Source organism: Octopus sinensis, linkage group LG9 (assembly GCF_006345805.1).
Source record: "Octopus sinensis linkage group LG9, ASM634580v1, whole genome shotgun sequence".
Classification (NCBI taxonomy): domain Eukaryota; kingdom Metazoa; phylum Mollusca; class Cephalopoda; order Octopoda; family Octopodidae; genus Octopus; species Octopus sinensis.
In genome coordinates this window covers 13,554,288-13,569,287 of record NC_043005.1, presented here as the reverse complement: position 1 = coordinate 13,569,287, position 15,000 = coordinate 13,554,288, and the positions used below count along the sequence as shown (strand labels likewise).

The window sequence follows — 15,000 nt, the reverse complement described above, 5'->3', positions numbered from 1 at the left end:
ACGCTGTAATTAAACTGATGTCAATGGCGTGTGTGTGAATACAGACACTTGTTTGGTGTGGAAAAGGCAGTGCCCATGGCCTTCGCACTCCATCTGTGACCTGTGAGATTACATGCGTATTATGAAGACACTTCTTTAGTGCGGAATCATTTCTTCAGTATATGTGTTTCTGCATGTAAACAAGAGTATTGACATAAAACTGACAATTTTTGTTTAGCCCTGGTCAGACTCTGATTAAAGGCTTTCTAGTCGTGACCAACCGTTTTTAGAGATATCTAGGAATATATTGCCTAATGAAACCTTCTCGTATTTTACAGAACGGTGGGTCAGGTTATTCGAGGGAAATGTAGCTGCTATTTTTAGCAAGTCGGGAGACCTCATAAATACTGCTCCTAGTGACAGTAGTAACCTCTCTCGAACCACAGCAACACGTCGGCTTGCAGTAACAACTCTCCCTCACTTTCATTAATGCCTTTCCCCTATCTCTCTTTTTCCTCTCCTTCTCTCACCCAGTCACTACTAATACGCAACGTCTAGATGCAACGATGGAAGTAAGAAAAGTGGGCGAGGATGACGACAATGGAATCGGTAAACTGTTGGACTAGAGGAATTTAAAGAGTGAGAAAAACGTCTACAAGGAAACTGTAACATTCCTTTCACACACTTTATCAAGCATCCACCTCAGCTTGCAGTTTCTCTCTTCTCTCACTCACTTTCTCTGTCTGTCTCTCCATGACAATGCTGTCTGGTGTAGAAGATGATGGTTCTAATTACCTCGACATTACAGAAACGGAATCTCAACTCAGGGGCCTCCTTAAAGCTGAAGGTTTGTTTTTATATCTATCTCTTCTCTAAATTTCGACGATGTGTTGTTTCAATTTTTATTTCATTTATCCCTTCTTTATATTACATTTCGGATTTAAGGAATGTGTTGTGTAGTCCCGAGTCACCTTTGATCGAACAAAACTTTGTTCAGGAGCATTCCAGTTGTGGTCCTCCAACCTTTTGTGCCGACACAGTGTACTTAGAGTTACATTATCTATTTGTATGTTTCTATTTTAAGCCAGAGGGGTACGGTTTCCATGGTATTTCGCTCTGTTTCAGTAAACTCCAGCGAATAAATAGAGGGAATTACTCGTTTGTTTTTGTTAACGAAATATTGTAGTTATTGTGGAATTAGTCCCAGTAACTAATTAGTAATTGTAGTTATTGTTATTTAGTCCCAGTAACTTACTGGGACTAAACAACAGTTAATTTACTGACGGTCCAGCCATGACCATTCCACATTTTATCCTCCTACACACAGTTTTCTAAGGAGGATTAAGCAAGCATGTGATGTGTATTTTCACATGCCCGTTCGTCTTTTAATTTTGAGATTCTCGGGTGTAATTTGGAGACAGTTTGGTTGCTATTTCTAACGGATCGAATGATTACTCAAGTCTTTTCGTTGGTTCATAATGAATGAATGCGGTCCCTGGAGAACATACGCACACACTCACTCATCCACGCGCGCGTACACAAAGTCTGGGAAATTAGTATATGCTATTATGCATAGGGCGGTAAATTAGTAGAACCGTTTGAACCTTGCGGTATTGGTCCGCTTCTTTATGTCCGTAATGCCTAGGCAGGTGTAACGGATATGATTATATTAAATCGGTTGCATGATATCTTGTAAAATATACCCACCAAAAACAAGAGAAAACCACTTCTGTAATCTCCTGCAAAAATTCCTACGAGGAAGTTAACGGAGGCTATTTGTGTGTGTGTGTGTGTGTGTGTGTGTGTGTGTACGTACATATTAATAATTACATCATAGTTCCTGGTACGTTTTGCCATGTGGGTTCTCTCTCTCTTACACACACACACACACACATTCATAATTACTATATTTGGCGTGAGGAACGGTCCCAACTTCAGCTGTCTAACGGGCTTCTCTACGATTTGGGTACCTTCCGATCGTATCGTATACGATACCCCACCTCTCACTCATACAATGGGTTGATGGCCAAATTTTTTTTCAATTCATTTTTGCTTCTTTCCATGTGTTATAAAATGTAATAAAACATTATATAATCCAAATTGTAGCCTTTACCGATTGAATTTTGTCTCTACAATATGAGAAAGACATGCGCGTCACACAGTCTCGTATCCCAACAAATAATGATGTTTTTAAGTATTTCTACAGGATAAATTTACATAAAATGCATTTCCCTTTTCGTGTCTGTATTTGTTTTAGAAGATTCCTAATGCAAATTCGTGTATGGAAGCTTGTGGGAGGGTCACTTCCTCGATTAAAAAAGCACACGCACTAACTCTATTTCACTTTTTGCTGTTGCTATCATTATTATTAAAGTGGTTAATTAGTTAACAGGTTTATCAATTAACTTGTTGACAAATAATAGTAAAACCGATACGTGAGTTTCGGGGACAAATGATCTTCCTAAATACAAGCCTTCGTCTCACATGTATGCATGTGTGTCTGAAAGTATAAATGTAGTCATATGTACATCTAGATGCGTGTGGGTGAGAGAGAAACTGACTTAAATTTTGATAAACATGAATATCCGATTACAAAACACGAATCACACTGCTCATAAACACATAGAACCCACAACTAAACATGTGAAAATCAACACATTTTTTTACAACCGTACGAACACTCACACACACACACACACACAACACACACACACACGCACACACACACATGCACACTTGCACTTTTAAGGGATCTATCACGCGATCGTGGGATCTGACATAAAAATAAAATCCACAGCTGGCCCGGGAGGGAAATATAAAGTTTAAATAAACAAGTGTCACGGCATGGGTATATTAGAAGTTGACCTGGGTGTAAACAACAATAATAAACACATCCATCCATCCATCCATACGTTCGCGCGTGCGCATTCAGAAGCCAACTCGGTAAGCGTTACCGTTACGCGGTTGCCCTTTTTGCTAGAAATAGCAGCCGAATGTCTCGAATTACGCTATAACGTCTTGAAAAGGGTAAAATGACACGCGGAATAATGTAATTTTATATACGCAATGTCCGAAAAAACAAAACAAATAAAAAAGAGCGCGATGGATTACGACTGACTGGACCTTTTCGGTTTGAATGGCAGTTTTTAACATAATTTCTAGGTAACTAAAAAATTTTAAACTTCGTATACTGGTAGAATGTGTTTATAAAACATCTTTTTCTCTGGGCTTTATTGAGAAAATTCTATAGTTTGTAAGATATTTGTTGTTGATTTTTTCTTCAATTTCTGCAATTTCAACCAATCACTGACGTCCATTGAGGTAAAAAAAAACATTCTGCGCCGTATGAATATGTCCCTCGATTAAGAAACAGATTGGGTTTATTTACATTTGTGAAGAAAAAAAGATACCCTTGCCCCACACCCCTAACCCTAACCCTAAAACAGATTGAAATGCAATAGATCGATACTAGGGTCATAATTATGGGTGACAATTTCATATGACACCGCTAGAAAAAAACTGCCGTTCAAACCGAAAAGGTCCTAGCGTTGTCGTGTATGCAATTTATTTTGTATCGCACTCTCTTATACAGATTCACTGATTCAGCGATTATTTCAGGTCCGACATTAAACAGATATTCTCTACACCCAAATCTCTTCCCCCCCCCCACACACACACACACATACGCACGCATGCACACACACACTGATATCACACACACATCACATATACATGCACGCTCGCAGACACATATAAAAACACACGCACATCCATACACACATACACGTACGTACACATCACATACAGATACACACACGCACGCTCGCACACATACACATGCACACATATCACATACACATGCACACACGCACGCATATCACATACACACGCATGCACATATACATGCACGCTTGCACATACACACACACACATCACATACACATGCACAGACATCACATACCCCCACACACTTGCACGCTCGAACATACACGTACACACACATGCAAACATATTACATACACAGACATCACATACTCACACGCTCGCACATACACACACACATACACACACACATACACACACGCATACACACACATGCACACATACATACACACACACACACCTGTGCACTCTAGCGCATACACATACACACGCTCGCATATACACACACATGCATGCACACACACACATACAGTTGCATTGCAGTAGTTTGACTTGCTTGAAATAGCAGCCAAATCTCCCTCAAAGCACACTCCAACATCTTTGGCCATCTTTGGATGCATGTATGTAAGTATGGATGGATGGATGCATGCATATATGTATGTATGTGTGTTGCATGTATGTATGTGTGTGTGTATGGAGATATGTATGTGTGCATGTATGTATGTATGTATGTGTGCATGTATGTATGTATGCATGCATGCGTGCATGTATGTATGTATGCATGTATGTATGTCTCTTTAATTATTATAAATCTTCCACTGCAGAGGGAGCTGGTTTCCAACAAAGATACAAGGCTCCATCTTTGGGTTGTAATTAACACAGACAAATTCACATTTGGAACTTGAGAAAAGTCTTGCATATTTTTACTGTTCCACTCACAGATTGCACTTGTAATGTATGAATCAGCCAGTCAATTTCTCTTTCTGAAAATCCCAGTTTATCCAGATTCTCCTTTAAGCATTTACCAGCAAAACCTAGTGCTCCAATTATTATTGGTAAGAATATGAATTCATAGTCTGGATACAGAAGCTGGAGGTTTCAAAGCAGTTGACCATAGATATCTTTTCTTTGATTTTCAAAGAGATATTTATATCTGTAGGGCAGCTGACCTCTATGATGGTACACACCTTTGCTCCTCTGTCCCAAACAATAACATCTGGCCTGTTATGTTTACACTTGACAGAAGTTTTAATGGGAATATTCCACCTTGATTTGAAAGGAAGAAAATCATAGATTCTTTGAATTCAAAAGTTTTATTGAATCTATTTATATGGAGAATACAGTTATGAATATAAAAAGTATAAAACAAATTCGATAAAATAAATTAATATCCTCATTGTGAAACAAAAGGATTTTTCTAGAAACCTTTTCACTTCAGGTTTTGGGAAAATGATTTTTGTTACAATTACATCAAAATTGGGGAATTTTGATGCCAGAGCAATTTGGATTCCTATTTCTTTACTAGCCACAAGGGGCTAAACATAGAGGGGACAAACAAAGACAAATGGATTAAGTTGATTACATCGACCCCAGTGCGTAGCTGGTACTTAATTTATTGACCTCGAAAGGATGAAAGGCAAAGTCGACCTCGGCAGAATTTGAACTCAGAACGTAACGGCAGACGAAATACCTATTTCTTTATTACCCACAAGGGGCTAAACACAGAGGGGACAAACAAGGACAGACATAGGTATTAAGTCGATTACATCAACCCCAGTGCGTAGCTGGTACTTAATTTATCGACCTCAAAAGGATGAAAAACAAAGTCGACCTCGGTGGAATTTGAACTCAGAACGTAACGGCAGACGAAATACCGCTAAGCATTGCGCCTGGCGTGCCAACGATTCTGCCAGCTCGCCGCCTTTGGAGCAATTTGGATACAGTCTTCTGAGTCCAATTGATTTCTCGGCTTTGTTTCTATGTTCATTAGAGTGGAAAACCCTTCTTTGCAAAGGTAGGCTGTTGCAAAAAGTAGCAACTTTTTGATTGCCTCCGCAGGCCAGAAGAAAAAAATTCTGTCCTTACAAGGAACACATTTTCATTTAATATAATTTTACTTATATCTAAAGAGTCCTCATTCCCTGCAAGAATTTCATTTTTACCACACTTGAGGTAATTTACCCCCGTTCTCCGACCCCTGAGTTAAAGTCATCATAAATGAAAGGAAGTACAGGTCATTTTAACAACAGAACAAGAGGCTTAGAGAGGACAAAACTTGATGGTGTGTCTGTGGTTGTTATACCCTGAAGAATCCAAGGATTTGTTGGACACATAGGTAGTTTTTTTGTTTTTGTTTTTTTTTGCTATGAAGTCTAGACTGTATGGTGTATGGCTATTTGTATTTATAAATTGGAGTGCATGTGTACAGGTGTATGTTTCGGTATGTGTGTATATATCAGTGTGCAAATGAGTGCATGTGTGAATTTAAGTACACTATCTGACATGCTTGTAGGATAATGCTCCATCTACACCACATGTGCATCATTGAATGTATATGTGTGCATATGTGTGTGTACATGCACATGTATGTGTACATGTGTATCATTCCAGATATATGTGTAAAATATAATGGGTGTTCTGTTCCAAATGTGCATGTAGAGGTTGCACTATCCTAAATGTGTGTTTGGTGAGTACATCAAAATACATATGTTACTATGTATTGAGTACTTTATCCTTGATGTAGATGTAAATTTTAAACATTTTACCATCTCTAAAGATGAGATTAATTAGTTCTGACAATTGACAATCTTAGCAATATTTGGACTCAGTTATTTAATAATTTCAGAAAAACATTTAATATACATTTCGTTTTGGGATTTGGTTTGCAAGATTCTTTATATGAGTTTGTGTGTTGAAGCATATTTTGTTGTGTCTGGGGAGAGTCATTTTCTTTTTATGCCTTATAATGTAACACACTCACCGGTAAAATTTCCACTTATTTCTTATTTTTATTTTCCTAAAATTTCCGTTGCATCTTGCAACCTTTTCAATAGTCTTGACTCTGAATTAACGGACAGAATCAAGACTATTGAAAAGGTTGCCAGAAGCAACGAAAATTTTAGGAAAATAAAAATAAGAAATAAGTGGAAATTTTACCGGTGAGTGTGTTACATTATAAGGCACAAAAAGCAAATGACTCTCCCCAGACACAACGGAATTTAATATACACTCTCTCTCTCTATCTAGGTGTCAAGAAAAGCTGGCAGATTATATCAGAATGTTACTTGCAATCGATTATGTATACTTTTGTAAATGTGTGTGTGTATGTGTGTGCTCATGTATACACTATTCAATATCGATGTGTATAAAGGTTATGTGAAGGTATGTGGCTTAGTGGTTAGGGGTATTTGGCTCATGATCGTAAGGTCATGAGTTCAATTCATGGCAATCTATTGTGACCTTGGGCAAGACACTTTATTTCCCATTGCTCTAGTTCACTCAGCTGGCAAAAATAAGTTGGACCAGTATTTCAAAGGGCCAGCTTTGTCACATTCTATATCATGCTGAATCTCCCTCAGAACTATGTTAAGGGAACACGTCTGTGGAGTGCTCAGCCACTTGCACGTTAATTTAATTCGCTGGCTGTTCCACTGATTAAATCAACTGGAACCCTCAACATCGTATCCGACAGAGATCCAGTATAAAGGTTATACTGTTCTAGATATGTGTAGTGAGAGAAAGCGAGTGAGTACATTACTCTAGGAGAGAGAGAGATCATAGTTAGTACACAGCCACATTTGTGTTTGTGTAGCTAGTACACTGGTACTATTGTATATGTATTGTGCATAAATTGGTACTATTGTATGTGTATAGTGAATACAGTGTAACAGTTGTGTGTGTATGAGGGGTGTGCTGAAAAGTTTCTGGCTTTGGGTTAGGTAAAAGAAAATACAAATACAGGACGATCAGTTAATTATGATTTTATTCGACATATTCCTTTCTCAGATTCACACCCTTACTGCAAAGGTCCTTCAGTTTTTCCAAGCCCTGAAAGAGAACTCAGAAAGTTGGGCTTCCAAACAGGCCTTTCACGATACCCTTAAAGCCTGGAACTTTTCAGTATACCATATATGTGTGTGTATATATATATATATATATATTAAGATATGTAGAAAAGATATATATATATATATATATATATATAAATTAAATTAGAGATAAAACCACTATTAGGCAACTCAAACAGTGATAGACATAAACCAAAACATAAAAACAAAAAATAATTAATATAATATACAATATATATAAAATTTAAAATTTAAATTATTAAAATTTGAAATTTTAAAATTTATATTTATAAATTATTATATTTTTTATATTTTTAAACTATAATTTTTATTTATAATTTTTTTTAAAAACTAACCAAGAAGTATAAAAAGTATAAAAAAGTTAAATATAATATAATAAGTATGAGTTGCCTAATAGTGGTTTTATCTCTAATTTAATTTATATTTATACTGTGAAATTTGATTTAATCCTAAATCTAATTTTTCCCTGTAAGTTTGGATATACTCCCTAATATTACTATATATATATATATATATATATATATATATTATATATATATATATATACACGAGGGGTTGCTGAAAAGTCCCTGGCTTTAGTTAAAAGAAATTACAGAAGGATCAGTTAATTATGATTTTATTCAATATATTCCTCTCTCAGATTCACACACTTTCTGCAGAGGTCCTTCAGTTTTTCTAAGCCCTGTAAAAAAAAAACTCTGAAGGTTGGGCTTCCAACCAGGCCTTTCACAAAACCCTTAAAGTCAGGAACTTTTCAGTACCCCTTCATTTAGTGATTATAATGTCTTAGTTATGTGTGTATAGTGACTACACAGTCATAGCTCTGTGTACATTTTTTGGGATATATATATATGAACCACATGGTTCCGGGTTCAGTCCCACTGCATGGCACCTTGGGCAAGTGTCTTCTACTATAGCCTCTGGCCGACCAAAGCCTTGTGAGTGGATTTGGTAGACGGAAACTGAAAGAAGCCTGTCGTATATATGTATATTTATATATATATGCGTTTGTGTGTCTGTGTTTGTCCCCCCAACATCGTTTGACAACCGATGCTGGTGTGTTTACGTCCCCATAACTTAGAGGTTCGGCAAAAGAGTCCGATAGAATAAGTACTAGGCTTACAAAGAATAAGTCATGGGGTCGATTTGCTCAACTAAAAAGGTGGTGCTCCAGCATGGCCACAGTCAAATGACTGAAACAAGTAAAAGAGAATAAAGGGAGATATAAATTCTGTAATTATGAGTATAATCATAATTAAGGTTCAGCAAAATTGGCTTCACCACATACCGAAATTTAGAAATAGCAGTTAAACTACTATTCTACTACCGTAAGATATCTCCCAGACAGCAATACTCAACAACTCACGCAGGTAAAAAGAAAAAAAAAATGATGAAACCACCTGGCTCTGATTAACTGTATACGTGTTTCGGAGTTAGAGAATTGCGAAAAATGTAAAATCATATTTCTACTCACTGATTCTCTTCATCAATACAGTATTTCAAGATTTTAAATTTGAGAGCACTGATAATTAACCTACGTATCTGACCAAGCGTCATCAAACATCTCTTTACCTGCGTGAGTTGTTGAGTGTTGCTGTCTGGGAGATATCTTATGGTAGTAGAATAGTAGTTTAACTGCTATTTCTAAATTTCGGTATGTGGTGAAGCCAATTTTGCTGAACCCTAATTATAATTATACTCATAATTATAAAATTTTTGTGTAAGTTTACCGATAATGGTTCTTTTAACATACGGAACTACTTGGTAAAATTATTAATTAATTAATTAATTAATTAATTTTACCCTTTATTATTATTGATAATATATATATATGTAACTAGGTAAATAAAATCTTCGAGCAGACGGTCAGTAGCGTCACCTGCTGGTTCTGACTACGCTGCATTGATAAAGGACAACAACCCTGAAACATGTCTGCAGATGTCTGACTAGCAAGGTGAAGCGGCTGACCTCCCCTGTTCGAAGGTTGTAATGGACGCAGGTTCGTGTGTCATATAGCTAGCTAGAGGCGATGGCCTCTTGGAGCTAATCATCGACAGCTTTAGTCTTATATTTATAGACTGCCATATTAGTATGGCGATAACTATTAATATATATATATATATATATATATATATAGTACTAGGTGACTATATAGTATGTGTTATAGTAAATACACTGTGACAATTCTTCCAGCATGGCCGCAGTCAAATGACTGAAACAAGTAAAAGAGTAAAAGAGAGTAATAGTGAAAATATTACATCAGTTGTATTAGTACTGTCCTGAGTACACTCATCCAGATGTGTGTATATTTTAATACAAAATGTATAATTTCTACACAATGTGTAGGAAAGAAAAAATGACAGGGTTAGAATAAACATTGAAACAGTGAATAATTTGTGAAGATAAAGTAACATTATCCAATCCAAACAGCCTCCTTGTCTTGACAACAATACAGTGTCAAAGTTCAGAGAGCATATCTTAATTTTTAACCTGTACATTTTAGCCTTGAATCACTCTAAACAGTGAGAAGGTGAAATAGCATAACTAGTTACTTAGTTCAATAATAATGCTTTCTACTGTTGGCGCAAGGCTTGAAGTTTTGGAGGAAGCGGTTAGTCAATTACATCGACACCAATGCTCCACTGGTACTTGCTTCTTTGACTATGAAAGAGTGAAAGGCAAAGTCAACTTCTGTGGAATTTCAGATGCTGCTAAGCATTTTGTCTGGTATGCTCACAATTCTGTCAGCTTGCTGCCTTAGTAATAATAATAATGAAGGACTTTCCTGTCAAAGACAGGGCTTAGAAAAACTGAAGGACCTCTGCAAAAAGTGTGTGAATCTGAGAGAGGAATATGTTGAATAAAATCATAATTAAATGATCCTTCTGTAATTTCTTTTACCCAAAGCCAGGGACTTTTCAGCAACCCCTCGTGTATATATATATATATCATCATCATCATCATCATTATCGTTTAGCGCCTGCTTTCCATGCTAGCATGGGTTGGATGGTTCAACTGGGGTCTGGGAAACCCGAAGGCTGCACCAGGCCAGTCAGATCTGGCAGTATTTCTACAGCTGGATGCCCTTCTTAATGCCAACCACTCCGTGAGTGTAGTGGGTGCTTTTTATGTGCCACCTTCTTCTTCTGCCTTTAACCCTCCAACACAGAGTATAGGCCACTTATAGTTGAATTCCATGTCGCATAATTTTTCGCTTCTGTACTTATTCTCTGCCATGAATGTCCCCCTTTCTCTAGTTCCTTTTGTGTTGATCTCCGCCACGAGTTCTTAGGCCTACCTCTCCTTCTATATCCATCTGGATTCCACTGTAAAGCACTTTTCGCTACATTTGGTGTGTCTTTTCTAATTGTGCTACCAATCCAGTTCCACTTTTTCTTAAATATTTGCTCCCTAATCGAAACCTGATTTGTTCTTTGCCATAGCTCCACATTGCTTATGTGTTGGGGCCATCTAATCTTAAGTATACTACGCAAGCATCTGTTGATGAATGATTGTATTTGCTTATTTGACTTAACTGTTGTTTGTCATGTCTCAGCCCCATACAATAATCCCGCTTTTACGTTAGTGTTAAAAATTCTTATTGTGTTCTTTATTGAAATTACACTTGCGCTCCATACCTGTTTTTAACAGGTGAAAAGCGGTCCTTGCCTTACTTATTCTCATCTTAATATCTTCATCGGTGCCGCCTGAAAACGTTATCTTACTACCTAAATATGTAAACTCGGCTTCATCCTCTAGTTCACCGGTTTCTAGTTCAATACATTCGCTGTTTTCTTCATTAACGTACATAATTTTTGATTTGTCATGGTTGACTTTCAATCCTAGTTTGGCAGCTATTGCTTCTAATTTTGATGTTTTATTTTGCATTTGGCTATATATGATTGTGAAAGTAGCACTATATCATCTGCAAAGTATTCAGCTTTATCTGAACAACCTGCACAACTGATCTGTCTATAGTGATCAAGTGCATGTGCTGCACATTAGATCACTCCTGCCATCAAATAGACATTGTCTGGACAGGTATACTGTGTATCATGCATCAGGTATTGAAGTGATCACAGAGGAAAGTGAGATGAAGTGTTTTGCTCAAGAACAATGTACCACCCAGTCTACAAATTGAAATTATGATCTCGCAATCGTGAGTGCAACACCCTAACCAGTAGGCCATGCATCCTCACTATGGTAATAATATAATAATAATAATAATAATAATAATAATAATAATAATGATAATAATGATAATAATAATAATTATCATAATAATGATAATAATGATAATAATAATAATAAAAATAATAATAATTATAATAATGATAATAATAATAATAAAAAATGTTCTTTCATTTGTTTGTTACAAAGTTAGGAATTTTTGTAGGAGAGGGTTAGATGATTACATCAACCCCAGTGCTTGACTGGTACTTTATTTTAGTGACCCTAAAAGGACGAAAGCAAATTTAACCCTGATGAGATTTGAACTCAGAACATAAAGAGCTGGAAGAAAAGCTGATAAAATGATAGCTACAATAACAACAACAACAAAAATAATTTTCACCTCACCTGACTCTGATTTCTTTAGCATCATGCCAAGACACATAAGAGAACAGACAAATGGTTCTTGGGCGAATTCCTTCAACAAATCCCAGATAATCCAGCTACGCCTACATATATCTCTGCCAACAATAATTCTTTACTCAAATGGTCTATGTTGCCCACAGTATGACGTAACATGCTACATGATTAAATGTCTTCTTCAGGTGGTACAATTAAGTTATTTGTCACCTGAGCTAATACTAACCAAAAGCTATCTAAGCATAGAAATATTTATACAATATAGCATTTTAGATCTGTTTCATCTGATTCAACTATCGGTTTCACACATAAAATTTAGAGAGGAGTGGCTGTGTGGTAAGTAACTTGCTTACCAACCACATGGTTCTAGGTTCAGTCCTACTGCATGGCACCTTGGGCAAGTGTCTTCTGCTATAGCTTCAGGCCAACCAAAGCCTTGTGAGTGGATTTGGTAGACGGAAACTGAAAGAAGCCTGTCGTATATATGTATATATATATATATATATATATATATATATACATATATATATATATATATGTGTGTGTGTATGTATGTGTGTGTGTGTGTATATGTTTGTGTGTCTGTGTTTGTCCCCCCCAACATTGCTTGACAACCGGTGCTGGTGTGTTTACATCCCCATAACTTAGCGCTTCAGCTTAAGAGACCGATAGAATAAGTACTAGACTTACAAAGAATAAGTCCTGGGATCGATTTGCTCGACTAAAGGCGGTTCTCCAGCATGGCCGCAGTCAAATAATTGAAACAAGTAAAAGAGTAAAAGAGTAAAAGAAAGTAAAGGAAAACCTAATCTTGGCACTCACCTGAAGGGCTGGTTTGAAGATTATGGTAATGGCTCTCTGCTGCTGGTGGTCAAGGGGTGTCACATCTGGTTTGTGGGTGTTGTGAAGAACTAGAACCAAAAAGCTTGTGGGAGAAGTTCGGAAGGAAATTCATCTTTAGTTACGCTCCTTGCACAAGAGTCTGAGTGCTTTTACGGTGAAAGGGCTAGCTATATACATTTTCTTTCATATGGGCATGAGTGGAAAATCTTGCTCTTATAGTTTAGGACAGCACCCAGGTGAAGAGAGTTCTTTAGTATAGTTCTCTTCACTAGATGTTGCTTGCACCTCTCTAGTTTGATGCTGTAATCCATGGTGCTTTCTTTCAACGACTATATACACTTACCTAGGACAGTAACATTTCACCTTTCCTGAATATTAAAAAAGGACTTATGGTTGTTAAGTCTGTATTTGAAGGGACTTTCTATTGTGCCTATATCTTTCTGCATGACCACTGGTGCAATTCCAATGAGGTTTAAAAACCAATACACAGAGGCAGAGCCAAATATACATAATTTGATTTAGAGGTATTTCACCTGTTTATGTCAAGGGATTTGTTATACAGAGTGCTAGATTTCACTAGTATTAAGAACCATTAGAAACTAACCTGATGTTGGTTGATTTTCTAAATGTGACCTTAGAAACTAGTGCTTATAAGCCCTTTAGAAAACTGAACTAGAGGCTGAGATATATTAACGACAGCTGCTTGTCATCAAGCCATAGTGTTCAGAATCCTAATAAAGAGAGTCAAATGAAACTTTATATGCTGCAGCACTGTCCTACAGTGAGACCCTGACCACAGTGAATTTAAGGATAGGATTGTTTACACACCTGACTCTAACCCTACCAAGAGAAAACATCAAAAAGTTTTGCAGTTCCTCCCTGAATGCTAAAATTTGGGTAGGTTCGATATTTTCTTTGGTTAAACACTTTCTCCAAATACACAGACTCACAAAAAAGGGTTTCTTTCAGCAGTGCACCTAGTATAAATAAAGTCTTGTTAGGTAGGCTCAAAGTTAGCTGTGACCTGGGCCAATACTAACCAGAAGCTATCTAAGTATACAAATATTTATACAATACAGTATAACTCTGAGATAGAGACAGAATGCTCATGCTGAAGCAAGGCCACATGTTCACTTAACAATGAATGCAACACAAGTACTGTCGTATATGAGGCAAACATGATGTCAAAGACCCCAGAATGAATGTGTAGCGAATCTTGCATACATGAAGTGGATTCGATCCACCATAGCCAAATTTAAATCAACACTGCTACAAAACTTTTCCCATGGTGGAACAATGTTTTTTCTCTAACAGCAATTATTACATTTTCCAGATGCCTTTAGCTGGCCAAAATAATGTCTTCACCACTTGACCCTTTCTAACCTCTTCTACTTCACCAAAGGCTAAAATAGATAACAAGACCACCAACTAAATCTATTGTTCTCAATGATATATCTATCCTTCTGGATAGTTATAAAAGCAAGCACATCCCAAGCAAAAATCAGTCGGTCACATCGTGAAGACTCAACGAGGTCTGGCTGACCAACCTTGGTCAGAGGGAGAAGGCAAGTGTGAGACAAAACCCTACCATTCTCTCTAGCTCTAATTCTGTTCTCTTACATCATTCTATCTCTCTCTGTAATTACTACTAACTATTCGTATACTGTAGCAAACTATGTAATGAAACATTCTACCGCGTCTATCCATCGCATGCTTTTCGATTTATGAACCTGCCCATCGAGGCAAGGTATTGTAATGTAACGGTAAATAAACATTTCCTTAAATCTTCATGCATTGTTCATCTTACACAACTAATATATACAACAACTAATAGAAA

General features: G+C 36.8%; 1 protein-coding gene across 1 annotated transcript in view; it reads left to right on the top strand.

Moving 5' to 3' along the window:
• Positions 1-51: 51 nt before the first annotated feature.
• The window catches only part of LOC115215685 (solute carrier family 2, facilitated glucose transporter member 10), a 74,846-nt gene continuing 59,897 nt past the window's right edge, over positions 52-15,000 (top strand). The window contains exon 1 of the mRNA XM_029784958.2: positions 52-826. Within this exon, the coding sequence (XP_029640818.1) occupies positions 733-826 (94 nt within the window). The 5' untranslated portion in view covers positions 52-732. The remainder of the gene's footprint in view (positions 827-15,000) is intronic.